The following is a 26,572-nucleotide window of genomic DNA, read 5'->3' as shown; positions in this document are numbered from 1 at the left end:
AGATTCATCCTAATTTTCTGTGCAGGCTTTGCCGTGAAGTTCCTGATAGTAGATTGCTAATTTCTTCATGTGGAATTATGCCTGTAATTGATATTTTGGGGTCAGTTTGGGGAGAAACAATTTTGGGGAGGTGTTGTTCGGTGGGTTGGGGGAAATGATTTATTTTGGAGTGAGTTTGGGGCGAAACGATTTTGGGGAGGTGATGTTTAGTGGTTTGGGGGAAATGATTTTGGGAATTTAGCGGGTTGGACACTTGGGCTTATGGGATGGCAGGTTGGGCTAACTCATTACCTCTAATTGGGCATTTTTTTTTAATTTATTGGACTTAAAAAGAGTTCTACTCAAACCCAAATAGTAAAAATATTAGAGTGCCCTGAAAATTGAAAATTTTGAAATGCCCCAGGCCCAGACCTCTTGAGCCTTAGGGTTGGGCCGGCCCTGAGTAGATTGCTAATTTCTTCATGTGGAATTATGCTTGTAAGTTGTAACTGATATTTTTGCCTCTTTGATAACCATGGGAAATGTTGCCAGCTTATAGCTTTTACGTCCCTTTGAAATTTGCACGTGCATCTGATGTAAAATGTCACTACAATAAATTTAGGATCTCCTAACGATTTTTTTCGCAACGGTTGAAAAAATCGTTGGTATAGATGGTGTATAGTAATGGTTTTCAAAACGTTACTAGATGTCATGGAACTATTTTTCTCACACGAGATATCATTTTTTGTAAATGAATATTACTCCGTACAAAATAAGACTCCTATCAAAATTATTATCCTACTCTGCATCAATCTAAACAATTATAATTAAATATAGTGTCATATATGACTACATGCATACATGCATTTATACCAATTTTGACAGGTAATTATTGAACTTAGCGTTAAATTCTATGTAATATTAATTTTATTCTTCGTACGAATATTGTACTCCTTATTATGTAAAAAATAGATGGTTCTGATCGGAAAAAAAATGATATTAGAAGGTGTTTGTGTAGTATAAATCGGATTTAACAAAAAAGGAATTAAAAAAAATCAAGTTAGTATAGTATAAATATTAAAAGGTGTATAAATTTGAACAAGTGATGGGCTAGCACAGTTAGTTCGCGCACGCGCGCGGGCACACGAGGTTGGTGGTTCGATTCCTAGGGGGAGCAAAATTATTTCACATCCAAACGGGTGCCACGTAGGTGACACGTAAGCGCCACGTAGGCTGCCACCACGTAGGATGCCACGTTAGCGCCACGCGGGTAACATGTGGCGCCACATGGATACTTACATCACACATTGGTTGGTTTTAAAAAATAAATAAATTTGCCTTTAGCAACGGTTATAAGCATCGCTAAAGAAATCGTTACTAAAAAAAAATCTGTACTAACGCACGCTCGTCAAAACCATCGCTATACCTCTACAACAACAGATATATTGCAACGATTTGGCCGACGGTTGGAGAACCATTAGTATAGCCTAAACGGGTCTCTACCAACGGTTTTTGGATTTTTTGGCGACGCTTTCGACCATTGCTATAGAACGATTTTCTTGTAGTGTGTTGTTTGATTTTTGGACATCCAATGTAAGTAGCTAACTTCATTCATCTTCTTCTTTTTATTTTATTTTATTTTATTTTACTGAAGTCTTGTTCATCAGCTAGAAATTTTGGCCAATCCACACACAAAAAAAGGGTTCACGTCCTGTGAACATTGTTGCAAATTTACAAACCCCAAATTATGTTTCCTGTTTATGTCTAATTGAATTTCTGCTGAGCTCAACTAAAAGAATGAATTGGAAAACCAATCTAAGCCGTTGACATGTTACAAAGCCAGCTCGGCATCGGCCATGCCGACCGGAAATTCCGCCACCGCCGAGTGGGATATCAATATTATTTTCTAGTAATAATAAAAGTGCATGATCTTATAATAGATCAAGAGCTTAAACTTGGTAAAAATGTAAACCAAGCAACTGGGAACATACAACCCAGTCTTATTTTCTTGTAATAATAAAGATCAAGAGCTTAAACTTGGTAAAAAGGTAAACCAAACAAGTGAGGATGTATCGATCAGTACTGCTTCTCCTTCATTAGCATCTGCGATACCATCATAGTGATGGAATTATCAACAACAGTGAAACCCCCATCAACAGCTAAATTATGACCACTGACATAAATGGATGATTCATCAGAAGCGAGGAAGAGGGCAGCCTCTGCAATATCCTTTGCTTTCAATTCAACTCCTTTCAAGTTGGCCGCAGTACTTGCTACTGCTTCAATTGCGCTCACGTTATCCATGCCCAGCGCTAAAGACCACGATATCCCCATGGGAGTGGGAACAAAGTAAGGAGAAACACAATTGACCCTTATCCCATGCTTCCCAAGCTCACTTGCAGCGGCTCTAACCAGACCCACCAAACCATGCTTCGCAGCAATGTAACCGGCAGTACCCAACCCTCCTATAACGGATGCCGAGCTGGCCGTGCAAATGATGGATCCCCTTACTTGTCTTTTAACCATGGCTCGAGCAGCATGCTTTATGCACAACGCCGGTCCTCTTAGATTTACAGCCATGGTTCGGTCAAAGCCCTCCTCCATGTCCATGTCTAGGATGCTCTCCCATGAACCCATGATCCCGGCATTGCTGTACATGATATCGAGGGTGCCGAACTTTTCGATAGCGAAAGCCACGGTTTCTTCCACCTGCTTCTCCACAGTAACATCGCACTTCTTGTAAATGGCTCTGTCGACATCAGGGCCTGCTATAGAAGCCACCACTTTGAGACCCAATTCCTCTTGAATGTCAGCCACCACCACGAACGCTCCATTCTCCACGAATAGTTTTGCAGCTGCCTCCCCAATCCCACTTGCTGCTCCTGTTATTATTGCAACCTTCCCTTCTAATCTGAAACCAAACATTAATAAACATTAAAAAGCATTCTACAATCAGAAGCTTCTCATGATCTGCATGGCTTAATTAACCCCAAGAAGAGGGGAGAGAGAGAGAGAGAGAGAGAGAGAGAGAGAGAGAGAGAGAAGTCACCTTCTCGGCTTAGACATCTTGATCAGGAGACTGGTGTGCAGGGGACGGCTTCCTCAATGCAAGGATACGATAAGAGAGGAATTGAGATACAAGTGCAGAAAAGTATATATGGACTTGCAGTACTCTTGTGATGTGCTTTATATAGAGCCTTATAGGGCATGTTTTGCATGGTCCTAGCTTGTGGCACATTAATATTGACTGGTTGGTTGCTCAAATTTGAATGCTAGGAATCTTCTTGTTGTAACAAAAATGGAGAATATTACCCGGATGCAATTATTCTTTTACACGCAAAAGAAGATTAACAATGATAGGGTGGTGGAGATTCAAGCACAGATCAATCACTCTCTTGAAACTATTCGTGCCGTTTACAGAATACTTCGGGTATAATAGACCACAAGTAGTCTGCACATCGTTCCCGGGATACAAGAAGCCCAATCACCTAGTTGTATAACCATACACAAGTTTACACAACTTGAAGAGTAAGCTCTGATCAAAGGCTAATATTTGTTGAAAATTGACTAGAATTCCTAAATTGATTAGGATTCCTATTCCTAATCGGTTTAGGTTTATTTAGTGCTTTCGTATAAATAAGGATCTTGGGGGTTCCTAGGGTGATGGTTCTTTTATTTAAGGGCTTAGATATTAGGAATTTATTTATCTCTTAGGGTTGCACTTAGGGTTTGTGTCTCTATTTTGGGTTCTTCCAGATATTTGTCTCTGAATATCTATTTGGTGCTTCATTCAGAGTTATGGGTGTAGTAGGCCGAGCCAGGGGCTAGTTCCGTACCGAGCGAGATTCCGAACCCTTCTTTGGAGGTTCGCCTAAGTACAAGTCATCACCCCGTTCCGGTTCGGCAAGCCGACGGGTTCATCGTTCAAGTTTCACTAAAATCAATCGAAACGAACAATTCGGCCCATTGACCCTTTGACAGACAGGCGCCATGTTCGGCCGTGAATGAACGTTGGGGCCATGGCCCTAACTCACCCACGTGGGGACTGCAACCGTGGCTATGATGACGGACGTGACGTCATCTGAACGGTTATCTGGATAATGATGGAGGCATGTGAAGGTGTCAGCTCATCCAACAAACGGTTATAAAACCCTAATGTGATGCATAGGTGACATTAGCTGACGCGTGATGAGCACATGTGTAATCTTGGGGGGCCAAGCTAGGAGTATCTCAATAATCAAAACTTATACTGACAAAAATTGCCCCATCTCAGCTGGTAATCAAAATATCTTACACTGATGGCAAAAAAAATCCTAAGCACAGATGCAGGGTTTGGGTGTTGATGGCTCTGGTTTGCAGCACAGGATCCCAGTGGTTTTGTGGCTTGGGAAACAGAAAGGAAGGGTTTGTCTGTGTTGTGCAGCTTGTGCGCCCCCACCTGACGACACAATTGACACTAGGCAAGAGCTGCAAGAGAGACTGCTTAACCAGCTCATGCACAAAATTTCAGAAGCCATAGACAAGTAATAACAAACTACTTACATTTCTGACACCGAAGTAGCAAAGATAAGATGTTGATATGCTGACAAAGCGATTGTCCAAAACTATAGGAAATGGCACGCTGGAGGAAATGATAAAAATATGTTTCTACATGTGTTTTGAATGAAAGTTTTCTTTGAGAAGTAAAACACAACGCTAGTTAAAATTAGAGAGCCTTCTATAACTTAAAAGACCAATATATTATCCAAATAGTAATAGTATTCAATCAAACATGCTACGCAAAGGATTTGCTAACCATTGTCCATTCAAAAAAATGCTCTAAATACGCCAGCAAACTTTCATGATGCTCTACAGACACTCGAAGGGACCAGTCGGAGGTGCCAAATGAAATAACAGACTATAGTTAAACTTTACCGAAGGAGACCACCAAACTCTTGATTTCAATGCCATAAAACCACTTTTGTCTTGTATTAATTCTTTTTTGGCTGGATAAGGGCTCAGTTTGGCAACACAAAAAATGAAAAAGAATAAAAATACATTTTTTGGTCTAAGCCAAATAAGGCCCTTGTTTGAGTGAACCTAGTGGATTACAAACTTGAGAGGTGGATTTGGTGGGTTACAAATATGTTATAATGGATCCTAAACCAATTTTTTATTGATATTTGGTTCAAGCTGCTTGTTTTCTGTGGGTAAATTTTATGAATTAAGCAGGTGAAACAAATGTTCCATATGTAAAAGATTTACGCAAATGTGAATGTCCCTAGGTGAAGTTTGAATTGATTATTATTACTACGTATTAAATTTTTTTTTGAACGGCAATTGAATTGATTATGTTGACAGTTGCTTAAATGTGAAGGCAAAGAGTCGCATAAAGGTCATCATCTAATCTTGAAAAAAGCACATGTGAGAAGTTCTTTAGTCATCATGTGATTTTGCTAATACCCTATTACACTTTGTTGGCATTCGGAATGTGATTCCTAACACATGTAAGTGTCTGCATGTGGAAAAATTATCAGTGCCCCTGAAAAACCGCTACATGGTACCTTGAAACTCTTTTCACCATAGGGGAAGAGTGATGGAGCACCACATACCAGTAGGTATCCAAATTGAAAACCCATGGTTACTGAAAAATCAAGATTCCCTAACAATCCGTAAAAACCCTAACAATATGAATGCGAATCACAAAATAATACTACCAGCAAAAACTACGTAAGCATTCAAACCCGCAACGCAGAGATATACGTGGAAAACCCCAAAACGGGTAAAAACCACGGAAGGAATCAAATCAACATCATCATTGTGCAGTTACAGATATACCTATCCAAACGTAGTAAATCCTCACAACGTTCTAAGTACTACCTGCCGAGTCACGCGTATACCGCACCCAGTGATCTTAATTGCCAACGGCCTTGAGTCCACAAGCCTTCCAAAAACTTAACAAAAATCTCCTTTGGAATAGCAAACAAAACGTTGCTTCAATGTCATCACCTCCAGCCGCCGCATATATATAAACCTTGTATATAGTCTGTAGTCCTCTCTATTTTTCTTGCCGTGCATTTTCTTTTATAATGCTGTAGCTGTAGTCCAAAACCTAGGAGGTCAAATAAGGCAACTAATTGTATTAGTTATCATGTGTACACCTGTCCATCAATACGCCTTAGTAGTCAGTAGTATTCGATGGATATCCGTTCCGATTTAGCTCCTTTCCATTCGTGAAGTCATTCTGCCTTTAGACGTTTGATTCACTCTCACTCAATTACAAATAAATAGATTCCTTCCACTTTAATTTTATACAGACTCACTAGCCTATTAAAAATAATAAAATTACAACTCGATAAAAATTATGTGTTTTGTCAAACGGAATTGCCAATACACAAAGACTCAGAAATTGGTCCTTACAGTTACACGTAGCTGAGGTTGGAAGAAATCATCTGTGATGATCAGTAGGTTTGACACTGTCAAATTTAAGTATACTTCTCCTCTTGACACCTAAATTGAAAACCTGTTGGATTATTTACATTACAAGAACTGTCAAAGCTGCTCCATGATTTTTTTCTACAGAAGAAATCGTCTGCGACCAGTTTTGGTTTGGCACTGTCAAATTGAGTCCTCTGAACACGTGAGTTGAAAACCAGTTACCCAAGAACTGTCAAAAGCTGCTCTATGACTGAGTCTTGCTACAGATCCTCTGAACTTAGCACTACACAAGAACTGTCAATAGGGTTGCTTTTTTCCTTGCAAGTCACTTGTGGCAGGTTGCCCCGGCAAGTGCAAGACTTAGCGAGTAATTCTCTGGATCTAGGGTTCGATGGTGTGCTGTAGCTAGCGCAGTCTCGTTTATTTAGTGATTTGGCTGAAAGGCTATTCCTCGGTTATAAAAAAAAAAAAAAGTCCCTTGTGGCGGATATTTCCTTTGTCCTTTTCCCCGTCACTTCCCACTACCCTCATGTATTCTAGAATTTTGTTAGCCAAAAACCTGAGGACATTTTTAATCAGATCATGCATATACACTTTTATGGAGCCTATCTCGGGTTCTACCAATATGATCCAAACACCTTATTTTTTTTAAAATAATTTATTAGGAGCTTCTGTTAAAAATCAACTCAATGGGATATCGGTAGGGGTTTTTTTTCTATAGAAATCGTAGGACAAATTTCGCCCTACGATTTCTAAAAAAATTCTTAACGATCTCCGATGAAGTTGATCTTTTACAAAGACCCTTAAAAAATACTTAAAAATTAATGAATGGTTCAGATCATCTTTGTGTGACCCGAGATGGGTCCCAAAAAATGTATGTGCACAATTTGTGCAAAATAGTCTGTGAAAGAAGCATGGCTCGTTAGTGCCATTCAAGATCAAAGTGATCCCTCTCAATTGCGAAATCGTCCAATATAAATAAATTTTAATTGTTTATAAAGTTGTAATCCCAAAGGTATAAATAAACAAATTTGCTCCAAGCAATCCACTAAAATTTCTTCATTTGTAACTTATTCTTATTTTCTTTCAGTGCAACGGAAATTTGTAACTTATTCAAACACTAGAGTTTGCCCGTGCTTGAAGGCACAACGCACGGCGCAACGCGTTTTGAACACAACTAAAATGAATTGCGAAACTATTGACCACTCCCGCCAACAAATTGATTTATACGGGAAGATTTTTTCTTAAATTAGGATCAAACAAATTTTTTTCTTACCCTTTTGATTAGTTTAAAAAAAACACACACACCAAAAAAATTGAAATTGATCAACTGATAAATAAAAATATTTCTTACCATTTTGTTTAGTTTACGATATGCTTTGTCACTAATTTTATACATGAAATTTTATTACTTTCTATATTCCCATAGAAAAAGAGAGTTTGGATAGAAAAAGTTAGAGAAAATTTCACCTTGCTTTGGAGAGAGAGAGAGTGCTAAAGTTTAAAAAATTATTTTCCTTTCTTATTTCAACTCAATGGGCCTAAATGCATATCTCATATCCTTACAAAAATGGGCTGAGTTGGGCGGGCTAGAGGCCAGTGTCCAGCCCAAATTCAGATATTAGAGAATATACATAAAACACACCCTCTCTCTCCTTATTAATTAATAAAATCATAAACATCAAAGAGTTCTCTTATTTTAGGAGCACTAGGTAGGTAGCTCACGTCGTGTGTAAGTATGCTTACATATAGTAAACCAAGTGTTCTATCTTCGCGTGGGTCAAACACATATAGAAAACCAAGTGTTCTATCTTCGCATGCGTCAAACATATACTCCCTCCGTACCATAATATTTGTCTGGTTCGCAAAACGAGAATGTAAAAAAAAATTGCAAGAAAAATTTAAATTTTTTTCAACAATTCATTAGATATTGATGAGTTCTTTTAATTTATGAAAAAAAATTTAATTTTTTTGAAAGAAATTCATTATTTTTTAGTCCTCGTTTTACGGACTGAACAAACATTATGAGATGGAAAGAAATAATAAACATTAAAAATCGTTGACCGAAAACGAACAAACCCAGAACCATAGGAAATAGAGAAAGAAGTTTAATGAGCGAGAAACTTGTTCTACCTACCCCAAAACGCCCCCTTACTTTTCTCTTCTCTCCCCTTTTTTTTTCCTTGGTCGTTTCAACTTCAACGATTTCTCTAAAAAATAAAAACTTGTACTCGGGTATCCTGTAGGGTGGACTGGGCTGCCCTAAAGAGTGTAATGTTTTGGCAATGGACGAGCAATAGACGGTTTTGATCAATAGGAGGTCGGATTAAATTTGAATCGTTCGTGCTGAAAATAACACCCAAATCAGCCGCACCATAGGCTAAGCGCTGCGGGATTTCCAATTCTGGATAAAGGTACATATTCTAGAGAGAAAATCTTGTTTACAGAGCAAGTATAAACAAGTGTTTACAGAGCTCAATCTCGGCCGTCCAAAAGTATTTTGACGATTCAGATTAAAAACAATACTGTCCAATGCTGAAACAGACGGCTAAGATCACTCAACTCCGTAAAGAACCACTTTGCAGCGGCTCCGTAAATAAGTTTCTCTATTCTAAGTGTTTTTTTTTTTTTCCAATATTGCATCCTTCGCTGGAGAGTCGTTTTTTTTGCAAGAATGCCTCCTCAAGGTTTGCATTCCCTATAAATAGCAAGCATTGTTGCTCTTCTCTTATTCCTTCCAATTCCAATTTTCTTGTTCATTCCTCTTCTCTTATTCCTTCCCGTTTCACAGCCACCCAACACAGAAAAATGGAATTCTCTGCCATCCCAACTGTTTTTTTAACCTCATCAAGTAACGCAACGCCACCTGTTCAATGTCGCGCTGAATCAGTTTTTCATTCTAGTGTTTGGGGAGATCATTTTCTTGCCTACGCTTCTGCTGACATGGTAAAATTATTTGTATTATTTTTCTTTGAACATAAATCTTTTTTTCGACAAGATTTAAATGAAAATCACACAGTACATACTAGTATATACTCTCCACATCATTCCAGCCTTCTAATAGTTTAAAGTCGCATTCCATTGAGAAAAATAAGTACTTAAAAATAAGAACCTTAGAAGAACGGGCCATAAGTCTACTTTTCCAAAAGAAGGTTCAAAACAAGAAATCTGGCATTTATCGTGGAATTCTGACACAAAAAAGAATTAGAGCCTACCCATTTGAGAGGAACAATAAGCCCCTGTTCCGCAAAGATTTTTATTTTTTCGTTTGACGAGACAAGTCATATTATGACAATACATCATCTTAATTCAAAAAATAAGTGCTTCAAATAAGTATTTATTTGAGATAGCAGAACGGTGCCTAAATTTTAATTCAAATTTGGTCTGTTACTACAATGGCCAATGATAGGTGCATAAATGTTCTCATATAGACCCCATTTATTTATACTTATCGGTCATTAGTTGCGCTTAGTTAGAAATTATTATTATCTTTTCGGTCATTCATGTTGAATTATTAATTTGCAGGAAAAGAATGATTACAACTATTATTTAGGCTGTCGGGTGCATGAAGCGGAAAGTCTAATTCTATGTGGTCAAACAAAGTCCATGATCGAATTAACTCTAGTGGGCCCAAGTTCATGCCCGAAGAAACTACAAGATGCCGAGACCGTGGGCATGTAACACTTATATTTGGGCATAGAATTCATTATTTTTCTTGGTGGGCCCAAGGGCTTTTTGTATGAATAAAGGTTACTGAGATTCTTAAGTCAAAATTGGAGTATGGGTGGTGGGCCCACCGGGTGATTTATAAAAAGGAGAAAAGAATGGTTTTGCGGGGGATCTGTTTTCCACGCCATAGTTGTCAATCCCGTTCCGTACCGGCCGGTACGTACCGGATTTGAAGAAAATCGGTACCCTAACACCCTAATACCGTTTCGGACCAAATGCCGGTAGGTACCGGCCGTTTCGGGAAATACCGGCCGGAAAACAGATACCGGAAATTCCGTCCGGAATTTTGCTGTTTATTTATATATTTTTTTTTTCTGTTTTCTGGAACGCTGTACAAAAAATTTTGGAACGCTTATTCTGGAACATTTATAATAAAAAAAAGTTGCCGGTTTCAGAATTTTAGCAAAACGTGGGCTTAATCATAGTACGTGCGCAAGGCTCAAATCCCGAATTTGCACCCCTCCTGCGCGCGAATAACCCGTGACGCGCACCCGATTAATTGGTTTTCGAATCAGTTTTTCCAAATTGCCTTTGGCCACGGCCCATTTTCCTGAGCGCGCGAGACCTCTTCTTGGATCTTCATTCACAAGTTCACTAGTGTGCAAAGTCATTTAAGATGGAAAAGAGTTTTGTAATAAGGCAATGTGGGACAAAAGGCAAATACATATGTGTTTTATGATAAATTGCATGGTATGGGGGAATTTTTTGAATTATAATTATTATATATATTGTAGTTGCGGTAAATCCGAAACGGTACCCGGTACCTGACCGGTACCGGTACGTACCGTACCAGTAGAAAAACCGGTACCCTGTCCGAAACGGTATTCAGAACTATGTTCCACGCTACCACAGGACGAAAAGGCGGAAGAAAAAAAAGCTGCGCGGAATAGCCTCGGACCTCTCTCGCGACCCACGGCTGGAAACAGACCAATATTGCTTCAGTTATTTTTCTTTTCAAGTTTTAAAGCTTTGTTTGATTACTCGAACTTCAGTAACTTATATTGATTTTCATTCTTTATTTAAGTTGTTCGTTGGTTTTTATTTACCTTTGATCTTTTGTTTATTTTCTATCTCGAGCAATAGAAGCATGTTTAAATTTAGGATTTCTCTTATTTTTTATTTGATGTTGAGTGAGTAGTTATTTAGGTAGGGTCGCGGGGTGATTAGCACGCCGTGATCAGTTCGGGTACTGCTCATGTTTTCAAATAATTAGAAAAACGATTTAAGATTGGAAAAATACTTCCCGCGGACGAATCTGGGCATTGTCGGAACCCATGTGAACGGGGGAATGGGGGTCCAAAACCCATTCTCCGCTGCGCATGGGTAAACGGCGACCATAGAATCTCACATCTTGCGGGGTATCTTTTTCAATCTCAGATCGAACGTTTATAAGAATACCGAATGGAGCAGGTTAATCCGGACTGGTTACGAGTGCTATGAATCCTACGACTTTACCTTTCTTTTAATTATTTGAAAAGTACAATCAATTTCTAGGTTTTAAGTTAATCAATCAACTAGAAGACAAGGGGTGGCTACCTAAAGCTAATTTTAATTCTACAACCCGAGGTTCCACAGCACACACTTCACCGTTCTTAGTGGATTCGACTCCGGTCTTACCGGATATTGTGCTACATCGATTTCAGCCCTACGCTTGGGGCAACCCATTATTTTAGGTCTTGGAATCGGTCAAGCAACCAAATAGAGAACGGTGGAAAGGGAATACTAAAGAGTTTTGTTATTTGATTATTTAAAATGGATCAATAATTTAGGACTTCTTTGTGTTTCGATCAAAGCAAATTGGGTTTTTGAAAGGTAATTGATTTTCACACTGCTTTTTTTTTTTATATTATAACCACACTCTTTTTCAATGGCCAAATAGCTGTCGTGAAGATTCACTCTTTCGCGCTTGAAATGACAACATTATAAATTCATATCACAAAAAGACAAAAAAAGAGAAGGTGGCTATAAAAAAAAGAGAGAGTGAAAATCACTACTCTATCGAAATTGACAAAACTAGAAAAGCCTAACATTGTGGATGAGTAATTTATGAGAAAGATACTGCTATTCAAGCTCAAATAGATTAAAATTCATGCGCTATGGGCTCTCCCGGTTAGGAAAATGATTTTGATTGCGTTAAACTTTAAAACCAATCCTAAATGAGAATATACTTTCTTGAGGTAATAAAAATAAATTTTAATTTGGAAAAAATAATAAAAATAAACATAAATGGTGTCAAATGATGAAGACAAGTAACAAAATAATTAAGTACTTTTTTTAGACGAATCATGCAATTCCAAAAGTTGAACCCACAATCTCACCACACCTAAGTGTAATTACGCAACAGTTAAACCAACAATTCTAATGTTCTAGTTCACGTAATAATGTTAATACATGGTTATATTTGTTTTTTGTTTTTTTTTTTAAATTTTGGCAAGAAGTGATCGAATATCAACATGAAGCAAAATCGTCAACAGCTTAAAGAAAAGGTGAGAAAGCAGCTAGTGGAAGCAAAGAGTGAATCTTCACAACAACTAGACCTTATTGATGCAATCCAGCGCCTACACTACTACAATAATAGATATGTATCACACTAAGGAGATTCACAAAGATCACGGTTTTTAGTGAAAGCGTGATAAAAAGTGGTGCTTAAATTTTTTTTATCTCAGTTTAAGTCTAAAGCTGAGATAAAAAGTGGATTTTAGCGCGGAATAAAAGACATCGCTCTTGCGGCGAGATAAAAGAAAAACAATCTCACCCTTGCGGTGTGATAAAAGATTTTTAGGATGGAAAAGAATGAGATAAAAGATCTCACTCTTGTAGCGAGATAAAAGAGAAAAGATCTCACCATTGTGACAGGATAAAAAAGAGAAAAGATCTCACCCTTGTGGTATGATAAAAGATTTGAAAGCGAAAAAGAATGAGATAAAAGATCTTGCTCTTGTGGCGAGATAAAAAAAAAAGTCATCACCCTTATGGCGTGATAAAAAACTTTAGCGCGAAAAAAAGTGAGATAAATGATCTCACTTTTGCGGTGAGATAAAAAGCTTGCCCATTTAGGCGCGTGGTCTGAATTTTCACGTGGGCGGGCTAATACTCATATAGGCGGGCTTTTAAAAGTTATGTGAGAAAAACGATATCGTTTAAGGACTTTGAAAAGTTTTTTTTTTTTTACAAAAAGTAAGAAGATAAGCCTTAATTACACTCACCCCACGACAAATCCCACGACTGGGTTCCACTAGTGCCCAGTTATTTCTTCGACGACAGGCGAGCTGTTCCACTAGTGCCCGATTTTCACGTAGGCGAGCTGTGATCTTTATGATTGTAGTAGTGAAACTTTGTTATTTCGAATGTCTTCCAAGTGTTTGATACATTAGGTAAAAAAATAATTATATTATTATGGCTTAACCTTGTCTGAAAAAGATTAAAATTTAATTGGAAAGCCACCATTGAAATTGAAATTCATTATAAACACAAAATCTATGTGAAATGGATCGTTTATAAAAAAAAAATCTAAAGTTTGTCCATAATGTTACAATCTACAGGTTATGATAATTTTTATAAAAATACAAAGCGCACACTACAATAAAAAACACTATTGTCTACTAAATTTACTGGCTAAAACTAAATTTTTCGCCCCAAGAAAATCCTTTGGTAGCCAACAACTAATTTTGATTAGCAAAAGATCTGTTGTCGTATTTTTAAATTTTTTTAAACAATGTTTATATATGCATTTTAATATATTTTAATATCATGTTAATTGTATTTCAAAAATTCAGAAAATTTTAAGGGAAAAAAAAGTTTTCTCACTTTAAGAAGTAAGTATAAATATTTTTGTTTTCCTGATGTAACAAAAGTTCTTGGCTAGCTTAGTAGTAAGGGCTTGGGAAATCAACCAAGAGTGTGTGGGTTCGAAACTTGGCAATGACAAGAAAAGATAGTCTAGTAGATACAAAGAAAAGATCACGCACAATGGTTTTCCACCTCAGTTTATGGGGTGTGATCATTTTGAACTTTCAATCACGGTTATAGACCGTGATCTAAAGTAACTTACAATCACACCCAAAAAAGAGAAAAGATCACGCCTAAGAGAAACAACACGGCTTATAACAGTGATAAATGAGAAACGATCACGCCTATTGGCCGTGATTGTTTCTCTCTTTCAATCACAGTTTATAACCGTAATAAAATAGAGTGACTTACAATCACACCCAGATCTATCACGGTAGCAGGAGCGCGATAGAAAACTTACAATCACGGCCAATAGCTGTGATCTTTATGGTTTATTGTAGTAGTGCTAGGTGTGGCCTACCATTTTGAAACAGAGATTGACCAAGGATTACATCAAATATTTGAAACCTATCATAAAAGTGGTCACAAAAATGTCAACAATGATGAGGATCTTTACATTACTGCTCTCTCGTTTCGATTACTTAGACAACGCGGATATCGTGTCTCTTGTGGTAAGTCAACTTTGTCTCTTGTATGGTTAAGGAAAGTGATTTTTTTTAATCAGCAACGGAAATTACGTTGTTATTAAAGATAAGGGAAATACTACAATACAAATCCTTTATTTGAGTGTGTATCATATGCACCCCTCAAAATGTTATGAATTATGGAAAAAATATTACGAATCGTATTGCTAAAAAGTTACAAATCGTATAAAAGTTACGAGATATACCAAAATGTTATGAATCATAATGAAAATTTTACGAATCGTACTGCTAAAATGTTATGAATTCTAAAACAAAAGTTACGAAATATACTAAAATGCTATGAATGAACCATAAAATAGATGCATATAGTACACCCTTTTAAGGGGTGTGTATTGTATACTGTTTTAGTGCTAAATCAAGAAAGATCAATAGAAAAAAATAAAATAAAACGAGAGAGCTTTAGAGGATGCATATATACTGTTTTAGTGCTGTTATCGCTAGAACTCAACTTACCCTTTAAGCCTCAATTTTAATTTTTGATAATAAACAACAAGAAGAGAAACAAACAAATTTCATTATCATTGACATTAAGCAAATAGATTTCCATCTATAGTCCCTTTTTATTCCTTATACACTTTTTTGCGGGGGCTGTGTCTATGTTCAAAATAATTACTCTTCATATCGAGAAAGGTGTATCAAAAGTTGGTCATAGAACGACCAAAAACAAAAAACGAGCGTATACATGACGGTAAAAGGAGAGCTTGGAAATCATTTATTCTGGGAAAACATGTCCAAAATGTTTTCTTTTTATAGAAACATGAAAACATATTAGTTATTACTTAGTCTGTTTGCTTGTGAAAGTTTTTTTTTTTGTTGACAGAGGGAAGATTTTATTAAAGCACTTTTTTTAACTACTACTAAATTCCGATAGTCGCATGGGACATAATATGTCGCATAGGACATAGTCATATACCATATCGTCCCTTAAAATAGACATAGGTAATACTGTTTTATATTTCCTCCCTAGTTTGGGAAAAATAATTGCCTTTATGACTACTTTCATGAAAGTTTCTAAAGCCGCAACTACTAATTCTTGTTACAATTGCTGATAATTTCCATATATTTCTAACATGTTGTTTTTCATTGATCATGTTCCTGAATGTTTTATGCAGATGTATTCAACAAACTCAAGGACAATGAAGGAAAATTTAAGGAATCCTTGATTGGTGATGTGAAGGGATTATTGAGCTTGTACGAAGCAACATTTCTGAGTGTACATCAAGAAGATATACTAGATGAAGCAATGGAATTTACCACCACTCACCTCAATTCTGCACTACCGAACTTGGACAATAATCCAATCGCAGCACAAGTAGTTCATGCTCTATATCAGCCCATCCACAAGGGCTTGACAAGGCTTGAGTCAAGGCATTATATTTCCTTCTATCAAAAAGATGATTCCCACAATAAAGTTCTATTGGATTTTGCAAAATTGGATTTCAACTTATTGCAAAAATTGCACCAGAAGGAGTTAAGCGAAATCACAAGGTGGGTATAATACAACTTGTTTAATAAGTCTCTCTAGAAATTCTTCTTTTTGGCATTTCAAAGACAAATGCTATATTATCAGTTCATCTTCATAAGGAAATTCATAAGTTATGAAAGAAAAAAAAAACAATTTTACAAAATCATTCCACCCCACAATTCCCCACTCCTATAGGACCGATTGATTTCCTCGTAACAAATGAGATAGATTTGAAACTTGTAGTTGAGATAAAGTTCATTCAGTCCTCCAATTGAGATGAATTGAAAAAGAAAATGAAAATTTGCCTAAAAGAAGAAGAAGGAAAATACTAATACAGGTGAGAAGAATTTGTTTTCTAGACATATCCAAACAGGGCATTAATACATTGGATTGGATGATCTTATATTTTTCATGGTTCAATTTTTTGTTTAGCTGGTGGATAGAATTGGACGTTGCAAGGAAACTACCTTTTGCAAGAGACAGAGTGGTGGAGTTGTACTTTTGGACATTGGGAGTGTACTTTGAGCCTCAATATGTTCTTGCTAGAAGAATTCTAACCAAAATGATTTGTTTGCTTTCGATTATTGATGACATCTATGATGCTAGCCGGGCTACCATCGAAGAACTTGTGCTTTTCAATGAGGCAATTCAAAGGTTAAATTCTCACTCTCCCTCGTGATCTTAATTTTTGATTTTACCTTTTATAAGAATCGGAACCTCTAGGGAATGTTCAAGTTAAGATTTTAAGACTGTGTTTGAATCTTGAATTTGTGATAGAATTTGCGTCATAGGAAAATGTTTTTCTACTCTACTACCTTCTTATAAATGCTGTCAAAAAATTGTCTTTTAGTCCTTCATATCACACATTAAAAAACTCAGTTTGAGATGCTTAATTAATTTTTGGTCCATATTTTAGATTGTAAGCTACTAAAAGTTGATTTTCCATTTTTTCAGTTAACAATACTAGTTCCAGTCATAACTTATTAATTGTAATCTAAAGTCATTTCCCATAACCTATTTGATTTTCAGGTGGGAAGTTAGTTTCTTGGATCAACTTCCGGACTCCATGAAAGTTGTTTATCAAGCAGTTTTGGATGCTTACAACATGATTGGTGAAGAACTAACCAAGCAAGGAAGATCATACGGAATCGAATATGCAAAATCTGCAGTTAGCCTTGAAATAACTTAATTGTTTTATTAGTAAAAATATTGAAATTCCGTCCAATATTCACTCATTGTCCTCGAAATTCCAGGTGAAAGATATGACCATAGGATACTTGGCTGAAGCCAAATGGTACCACGAAGGCTATGTTCCAAGTTTCGAAGAGTATATGCCAACTGCAATGTTGAGCGGTGGTCAACAAGCGCTTGCAATCACTTTCCTTGTTGGAATGGGAGAGTTGGCGACCAAAGAGGCCCTTGATTGGCTATATACTGATCCTTTAATTGTTCAAGGTGCATCAGTGGTAGGCAGACTCATGGATGATGTGGTAGGCCATGAGGTAAGATAGAATGTGTTTTCATATTGGGATATATATCATGTATCATTTTTCACATTTTATAAATCATATTGGGATACGTATCGTATTTCGTAAGATACATTAATCATAATAAATATGCAATTAAAAAGAATTTACACCTAATAATACCAACAAACTATGCATATATTGGGAAAAAAATGTTTTAAGATTCAAAGTTTGAAGTCTGTCAACTGGAGTCTTTCACATTGACGATTTCACTGCCTTAGTTTTTTTTTTTTTTTTCCTGGGTAAATTAATGACTACTGCCTTAGTTATGGAAAGAAAAGAAGAGCTCTTCTATGATTTAGGCAAAACATAATCGAAGTATGGTCCTTTTTTCTATTCAAGCCCTAGGTTGAGGTTGGATATCTTGCAAATGGTTTGAAAGTTGGCACAATTATATTTTTCTTTTGGTAAATTAAGTCGGCACAATTAGATCAAACGACTTAGAATGAACACTCTTTAGTCCTTGTTTTCACTCTTAAGCACGTTGAAGTACAATGTGCTTGCTTTTTCCCAATAAGCTAGTAATTGTAGGATAGGGAATACGATTGTATATGGTAAGATAAAATTGTAATCCTTGAGGAGCCCTCATTCAATCTCCTGCTGGAGGAGTATTGCTTTGTTTTTCTTTTCGCTGATGAGTTGAGTTAGTTTGCTCCCCAGAGTTGAGTTTGTTGAGTTGAGTTAATCCTTGTAACCTTTTGAGTTTAATAAAATTTCCTTCTGCCGAGCAAAAAAAAAGATACGCCATCGTATCGTAGAGTATCGTAGAATTTCTAAAGAAAAAGGATACGGAGTGGGATACGTATCCAGTATCGTAGGTTTTTAACAACCATGAGATTGATAACTAGTTGCAAAACATGTTCTAAATGCGAAATACAATAATGTATGTTCAAATCTGGTTCACCCCTAATTATAGTTATTGACCTTAATTTCTCAACGATGAGTGCAATCTGCGGGGCAGTTGGCACTGTGGGAGCGGAGAGAGGATATTTTTACGCCTTTTTAACTTACGTAGTAGGGGCAAAATAAAGGTGCCTGTAATGCAACAATGTGACTTGGAGTCACGAGAATCAGCCTTTTAATTTTAGGGGCAAGGTTATACAAGTATAACGCCAAATTCTGGTTTTATCTGCAGTTTTATTAATGACATTAAATAACTGTCATTAAAAAGACACTTTTTACGGCATTAATAAGACCGTCGGAAATAATTACCCTAAAACGACGATTTTTATGGGACTACCGTTTTAAGGACTTTTACCGATGGTTTTTTAAAGGAACAACAAAAGTTAGGAGCAAGGTTATGCAAGCCCAAGGAAAAGTGTCATTATTCAGCACATATTTATATCCCTATTATGTTCTTGTCCATAACACTTGATCCTCTATACCCAAGTAACTCATGTCCTAACAAATTGTCATGAGTCTCAAGACACATGATCTAAATCTCGAGATTCGATCTATTTCAAATATTAATAAATTTTCTTTGCTGTTTAAAAAAAAAAAAAAATTCTCGAGATTTGAGATTCAAAGGCTATCAATGAATAAAAAGATGGGGAGATTTTTTTTATAAGAGTACATACTACCTTTTAATCATGCTAACACATTTGTGTGATGGTGCAATTACAGTTTGAGCAAAAGAGAGGTCACGTAGCCTCTGCGGTTGAATGCTACATGAAACAACATGGTGTAACAGAAGAAGAGGTAACTGTTGAATTTGGAAAGCGAGTTACAAATGCATGGAAGGACATGAACTCAGAATGCCTCAACCCAACTGCCGCCCCAATGCCTCTCCTCGTGCGAGTTCTCAATCTTGCGCGAGTGGTTTATGTTATATACCATGATGGAGATATTTACACTCATTCTAAAACCAAGCTCAAGGAATATGTGACCTCAGTACTCGTTGATTCTGTGCCAATTTGAAATCTCTGCAACAAGTTGAGCCCGAAGATCAAGTAGTATGAACACCTATGTGTATCGATTTCTATGTCGTCAAATAAAACATATATATGAAGTTATGAACACTTATGTTTATTATTATATATAGATTGCTCTAGTGCTTGAAGAACTAAAGCTAGAGATGTTTCTAAAGGCCTTGTTTTTTATCAAATAAACCAGTGGAATGCATGCTTCTAAAGGCCGTGTTTATCGCGTGCAATGTACGGATTATTCCATCCAGAAATAAAGTTGTCTTTGTTGTTGTTTGTCCGGTCCCGACGAGTATATCTCTTCAATTCATAAATGACGCACGTACATTTTCATAACATTTATTCACAAATCACAAGTGTGTGTATATATATATACAGTCATTTTCAAATAATGAGGTTCTTATTTTAGTTAAAATAAGGACCTCTCCATTCCTCCCATTTCCCGTTCGAATTTCGATGATCCGAGCTGCTCAATGTATTCAGAACGTGATTTTAAGAGTAATTTGCAAGGAATCAGCAAAAAAAATCACCGGGAAGGGCTTCATACGAGCAGTTTTTATTTGAACCGTTCAATAAAAAACAAACAAAAACTGCTCGGATGAAGCCTTTCGGTCATTTTTTTTTGCTGATTTCTTGATGGTATCTTTAAAATCACGTTCTGAACACATTGAGCGGCTTGGATCATCGAAATTCTATCGGGAAAGGGAGGTCCTTATTTTATTAAGTTAAGGTGATCCTTAGGAGAAAGAGACTATATATATATATATATATATATATATATATATATATATATATATATCTATTTTTAGGGTGAAAATTTTGTCACACTGAATACTATACCAGAATTTTAAACCTTACAGGACTGGTTGGTTGTATTTGCTTACATGATCACTTGTTCGGATTTACAGTCGTTCGTTTTACACAATTATACGTGGAGGTGAGGCGGTTCCATGAGTTGTTGACATGGAGAATTCAACCTGAGACCTTAAGAGAAAGAAAACACCTAAATCCTAAACCAAAACCACTTAGTCAACCCTTAGGATTTGTTGCTCTAATATTATCAACCTATAAGTGTGATGAATGATGGTAGATGTTTGAAAATTTTGTTGAGCTAAATCTGTAAAAAATTAGAGATGTAAATTCGTCCCAAGTGTCAAAAAACATGTGCCCCCACTTAGCATACGCTCCCTCCGCCATTGGCAGGGAGGATACGATTGAGGACAATTTAGTGGACGTTTGGTAACCGTTTTGTTTTTGTTTTTATTTTTTTGAAAACTAATAAAGAAAACTTGTTTGGTAACAAGTTTCTACTTTTTTGTTTTCATAAACTTTTTGAAAACTATAAAAAACTGTTTTTCCCAGTTTTTTTTTTTTTTTTGAGAAACACAAATATTACCAAACATGTTTCTTGTTTTTGTTTTTATGAAAATATAAACCTGTTTCCACTTCTAGTAGTTTACAAAAGAGGACCTGCATGTCAAAATCCCTTAAAAATACCTTAGCATACAAGTTCTTAAAATTAAAGCTAGGTGGTGGTCTAATCGTCTAAACTCAACCAACCAGGGATGGAACTAGAATTTTACCCTAACAGTGGTGAAATGTATATTAAAAAAATAAAAAGATGCATTTCAATATTAATAGTCATCGGCTCCAAAAAAAATTAAAATAACATAAGAAAAACTATAGTAAATGATACTTTTCATTTGCACATGGAGTATGAAAAAAGACTAACTTTAATTTTGGGCATTGATAGTGCCACTCCCCAAATTTATAATGTTACTCCCCAGATCCCTATATGGATTTCCTAAATTGATAACCGCATTCCCTTTTGGGAGTAACATTATAAATTTGGGGAGTGGCAGTGTAATTAAATTCTCTTAATTTTTTAGGTAAAGTTATTTTAGGGTTAGAATGTGGAGTTTTTTTTTTCTTAATTACACATCATCATTTATATTATTCCACCTTGGCCTATTGAATTTAGTTTTAGAATACTTTTTTGGATCTCCTTTCTTGAAAAAAAAATAGAAGATTTATGACTAGTAAATAATATAAATAAGGAAAAAACCTTAGCAGTGGCGAGACTATATAAGCTCGGAGATAATTTTTTTTACATATAATATAATAATTGCATTTTTTAAAAATCTTGTTGTGGCGGCCGCCTCTACTAGACCTCCCCTGGTCCCATTCTTGCATCTCACTGGAAGATTAGAAGTTCGAATCTCTCCAACTATGTGCGGGTGTTCTTTTCTTAAGTGGGATTTTCTTCTTTTTCTTTGTGTTAGTTGAGTTATTGGGCTTGGTTATCTCGTGGAGTCTCATAATTAATGTAGTGTCTTGAGTTTGTATTTTATTTATGATATAAAATGATCTCTCTTAAAAAAAAAAAACGTTTAAACTCTAAAGGAGAATATGGTTGAGTTGTCATTTTGGTCCTAAATTTCAATTATGGCAATTCGGCCCCTAAATTTTACTTTAGAGGGTAACATTTTCCCGTTTCTTTCGTCCTCATATATCAAAGATGACATGTTTGCAGCAGCATTTAGGCCATTAATAATTGATAGTATTCAGGGAAAAAAGAACGAGCCTTTGACGATAAATGAACGAGCCTTTTTACGGCTACATTTTGGGTGGAGTCACCCACCGATCCTCACGTCTATACAAACAATTTCGACACCCCAAAATGGTGAGGACTTGAAGCGAACAATTGGTTTGCATAACATCCCCAGAATGGAACCCCCACCAAACAGCATATTTTATCAATAACACAATCGGGGAAAAGCGAAAATCATTAGCCTCAATACAAACGGATTTTCAGATTCCGAAGTTGTAGTCAGGTTGTAGGGAATAATCGGGTTTGTCATTTTCCTGTTCTAGTGATGGATTTTATTCAGAACATAACGCCATACCAGCCACCTCATACACTAACTCATTACACATATTTCTGAATTTTCGGCAATTCTGAATTTATTGGAACGACAATAGAATTTCACCCCAAGGGAATTCTAAAATCAAGCTTTAGATTTCTAATCCTTAAGTCATGATCTTACAAGCTTAACTAACTTTAAACAAAACCGAAAAATAATAACATCATATGATCCAAGTGCGATAGGCAATATTTTTTTGTATACTTCGTTTGTTGATATTAGTAATCACAACAAGAGTTGATAATAGGAACATGTTATCTGTAGCGTAAAAGCATTCTATTAATTTAGTAAATCCTTACCTTCAAAAAGACCTAGAATAGAGAAACATAATTTCATTCAGATCAATGTTATCCAAAGCACCTTATATGAAAATAAAAGTACAATGGATAATACAATCAGGAGATTAAATTCTTTACACCGCCGGTGTAAACATTTGTTTCCTTCAAATCAATTATATTGCGTTACGTCCCCATATTTTATTGATTGAGACCACTGTTTTGTAACGTAGCGCAATGTAATTGATTTGGAGAAAACAAATGTTTACACCGGCGGTGTAAAGAATTTATTCTCTATAATAAGATATATTATGAGTATATGACTATTCCTACGTACTCTTGCTTTGTTCATCTTAGACTTAGATTTTGGGGATAGTAGTACTGGTCGTACAACAAACAAATTTTTTTTTGTGCTAAAACCATTATTAATCTTGGTGGAAATCCTCGAGTAATCCAACTCCTATTCAATTCCACAGTAGAGAGAAAACACCTCTATCATATTCTGCCCAAGGACAGAAAAGAACCATACCTTATAGACCGGTACTTCTCATAATATGAGATCATGTTACTGTGAGAGGCAGGCTGTTTTTTTAACTTCCAAAGTTTAATTCGACCTACTATTTCGATTTTCAAATGAACTTTTGAAAAACTGTAATGGATGCAAACAATCAGGCATAATAATCAATCTTGTTAGTGTGAAGATCTATAATACGTTTTCAATGAATTGAACAAACAAAATAAGTCCACAGCTAAGAGCATTCAAAAGCAGCCGATAAAACAGAAAAGAAAAAGAGCATTCAAAAGCAGTTGTCGTGAATTAGAGTTCATATATAGTGAGGAGAATAATGATTCAACGAACTTAGGGGCTGGGCATATACACTAAACTCTTTGCTCCGTGTGTGTGTGTGTGTCTATGTCTATGTGTGATGTTTTTTTTTGCTCGGCAAAAGGAAATTTTATTAAACTCGGAAGGTTACATCGAGAGGAAAAGTTGGGGAGCAAACTAACTCAACTGAGCAAAAAGAAAAAACGAAAACAATCTCATCCAGCAGGAAATTGGAAGAGAGCACCTATGTTGAGTTCTGTTATTGTCATTGAGACATTATATCAAACAGATAGTAGGCAAATCATATGGAAACAGTCTGGTTTAAGTTTGCACAAAGGATATGTTGCCTTCATCAGAAAAGCAGTCGAAAAACATAAACAATTACCAATGGTGAAGTTCAACCGAAACTCACCTTTTCTACCCTATAGCCCGCGCGCGAGAGAGAACCAAGGAGAGTTTGATTGCAATGGCCTTGTGGTTCGTGATGGCTTTGCGGGGGAAAATGGGGCAAGGGCAGTTTTGGAATGGAAAAAGTCGACAAACAATTGAGACTTTTATAAGAAATGTATGTATATATATATATATATATATATAGAGTTAGGTTCCGGTGAGGGATCCCTCATTTTAATAAAATGAGGGACTCTCCTTCCCGATTGAATTTCGATGATCCGAGCCGCTCAAAGTGATCAGAACGTGATTTTAAGGGTCCCCGTGAGAAATCAGCAAAAAAAATGACCGGGAAGGGCTTCATCCGAGCAGTTTTCATTGAACGGTTCAAAAAAAACTGCTCGGGTGACGCCCTTCCCGGTCTTTTTTTTTGCTGATTTCTCGCGGGGACCCTTAAAATTATGTTCTGCACACATTGAACGGTTCGGATTTTCAAAATTTGATCGGGAAATGAAAGTCCCTCATTTTAACAAAATGAGGGATCCCTCACTTGAAAATTCCTATATATATATATATATATATATATATATATATATATAGATGTAGATGTAGATAGCCGTTCAAGCCCTCTGCCAAACATGAATTACGTCCCTATCTAGGCCCTTTTTCTCCAAATCCACACGCACTGCTAAGTTTAACATTAGTAGACTCATCAAGTTTGGAAGGAACATCACATGCATTGCAGTACCCAATTCATGAAATTTCGCCCAATACTAGCTCATTGTCCTCAAAATTCCAGTTGAAAGATTTGGTTGGAGCATACTTGACTGAGGCCAAATGGTGTCACGAAGGCTATGTTCCAAATATGGACGAGCATATGCCAATTGCGCTATTGAGTTGTGGCCACCAAGCTGTTTCAATCATTTCCTTAATTGGAATGGGAGAGTTGGCAACCAAAGCGGCCTTCCACTGGGTGTCTAGTTACAACTATGTTACTACCACACACACAATCACACAAAGTCTCTCATATAAAACATATGTGGGCCCCATTTTGATGTGAGAGAGTTTGTGTAATTGTGTGTATGGTTAGAGAATTATTGGTCTAGTTATCCATTGATTGTTCAAGGTTCATCTATGCTTTGCAGGCTCATTGATGATCACATGGTTGGCCACAAGGTGAGATATACAAGTCCAACGTACAAATATCATTATTCATTGTAAATTTATATATATGCCTCATGTCCTATATAACTACTAGCTTAGTATCTTACATAGTTTAATTTGTTATATGCCAAGCAGATCACCCATATAGACTTTCATTGTGAATGTGGTATCATATTACTCATGACTACTCCCCCAAACATGGGGTACTACATTAATTGTAACCTTCTGGAAACAGGTTGCAAATCCATGACATTCGATCCTTGGTGCCCAAATATACACAAGCGCTTCCATAATGAATTAATTTTGATGACACTTGATCATGTCTTGAGATTCTTGATTCCAACCATGCATGTTAAATGATGTCCAAGAATTAGGACACAAAAACAAATTACTACCGATCTTTTCCATGCTAGTTAGCAATTTTTTGGGTGAAATTATAGTTTGAGCAAGAAAGAGGTTACGTAGTCTTCTCAGTTGAATGCTACATGAAACAATATGGTGCAATAGAAGAAGAGACTATCACTGAATTCCAGAAACAAGTTACAAATGCATGAAAAGACATGAACTCAGAGTTCCTCCGCCCAACCCCCGTCCCGATGCCTCTCCTCTGGCTACCTCTCAACTTTGCTCGAGTTATTTATGGTTTATACAATGATGGAGATAATTACACAAATTCTGGAACCAAGCTCAAGGGATTTGTGACCTCGGTACTCGTTGATCCTGTTGCAACTTGAAATCTCTCTCAAAGAAATTGAATCCAAAGATCAAGTAATCTTATGTATGCTTACTATTGCTTAAAGAAATAAAAGAGTCATTCACAAATATGGCCTTGTCTTCGATCAGCAGGTTCCGCGACCTAACAACTTATTTGTACATGGCAAGACATCACAAACTCATAAACTCCACTGAAGAGCAATGAAAATGATCTTAAAAGAATCCAAGCGGCTCAGAGCACGACGTCACTGTTATTATCCGTTTCGGATCAAATCTGACACTAAAAGGTCATTCAACTCCCGTAATCAAGTAAACAGCACAAAAACTGATACAGTAATGTAGAGCAACATTTTCATACAGTAATGTAGAGCAACATTTTCCAGTTAAGTCATCACGATAAAGATCCGTAGAACGTGATATTGTAAATAAGTCGAGAAATCCGAATGAAAGATGTGCAAAGCTAGAGGATGCCAGCAACGACGAGGTGATCCCTCGAGTTCTTTATGCTCTGGAACTGAGCCAAGAAATTCGCCATGGTCGATCCACTGAAACCATGCGCTAATTTGGAGAGAATAGGGAGAGATTCGGTTCGACAATTTATAGGGGCTGTAAATCTGAGGTACTAAACGAAGAAGGGGTTTGTGAATAGTGAGGTTTTAACTGTGGAGACTACCAGTGTCGTCGTCGAAGTCGCGGTTTCTTCTTCCCATGGTGAAAGAGATTCACATCTCGATGATCAGGTGCGCCGCGC

The 26,572-nt window shown here is 36.6% G+C and overlaps 2 protein-coding genes and 1 pseudogene across 2 annotated transcripts in view; 2 read left to right on the top strand and 1 right to left on the bottom strand.

Moving 5' to 3' along the window:
• Positions 1–19,624, top strand: part of LOC131330913 ((-)-germacrene D synthase-like) — a 43,312-nt pseudogene extending 23,688 nt beyond the window's left edge.
• LOC131330911 (peptidyl-prolyl cis-trans isomerase CYP37, chloroplastic-like) overlaps positions 1–26,572 on the top strand; it is a 40,465-nt gene that overhangs the window by 4,411 nt on the left and 9,482 nt on the right. The gene's annotated exons all lie outside the window — the stretch shown is intronic.
• LOC131330908 (short-chain dehydrogenase reductase 3a-like) lies at positions 1,878–3,189 on the bottom strand. Its single transcript, XM_058364665.1, has 2 exons — positions 3,029–3,189; positions 1,878–2,890 (listed from the first exon to the last, which is right to left on the bottom strand). Exons 1-2 carry the CDS (start codon positions 3,043–3,045, stop codon positions 2,056–2,058), a joined length of 852 nt encoding a protein of 283 aa, XP_058220648.1. The 5' UTR covers positions 3,046–3,189; the 3' UTR covers positions 1,878–2,055.

The sequence above is a fragment of the Rhododendron vialii genome, chromosome 6a, assembly GCF_030253575.1.
Source record: "Rhododendron vialii isolate Sample 1 chromosome 6a, ASM3025357v1".
Taxonomy (NCBI): domain Eukaryota; kingdom Viridiplantae; phylum Streptophyta; class Magnoliopsida; order Ericales; family Ericaceae; genus Rhododendron; species Rhododendron vialii.
This window is presented reverse-complemented; position numbering and strand designations above follow the sequence as displayed.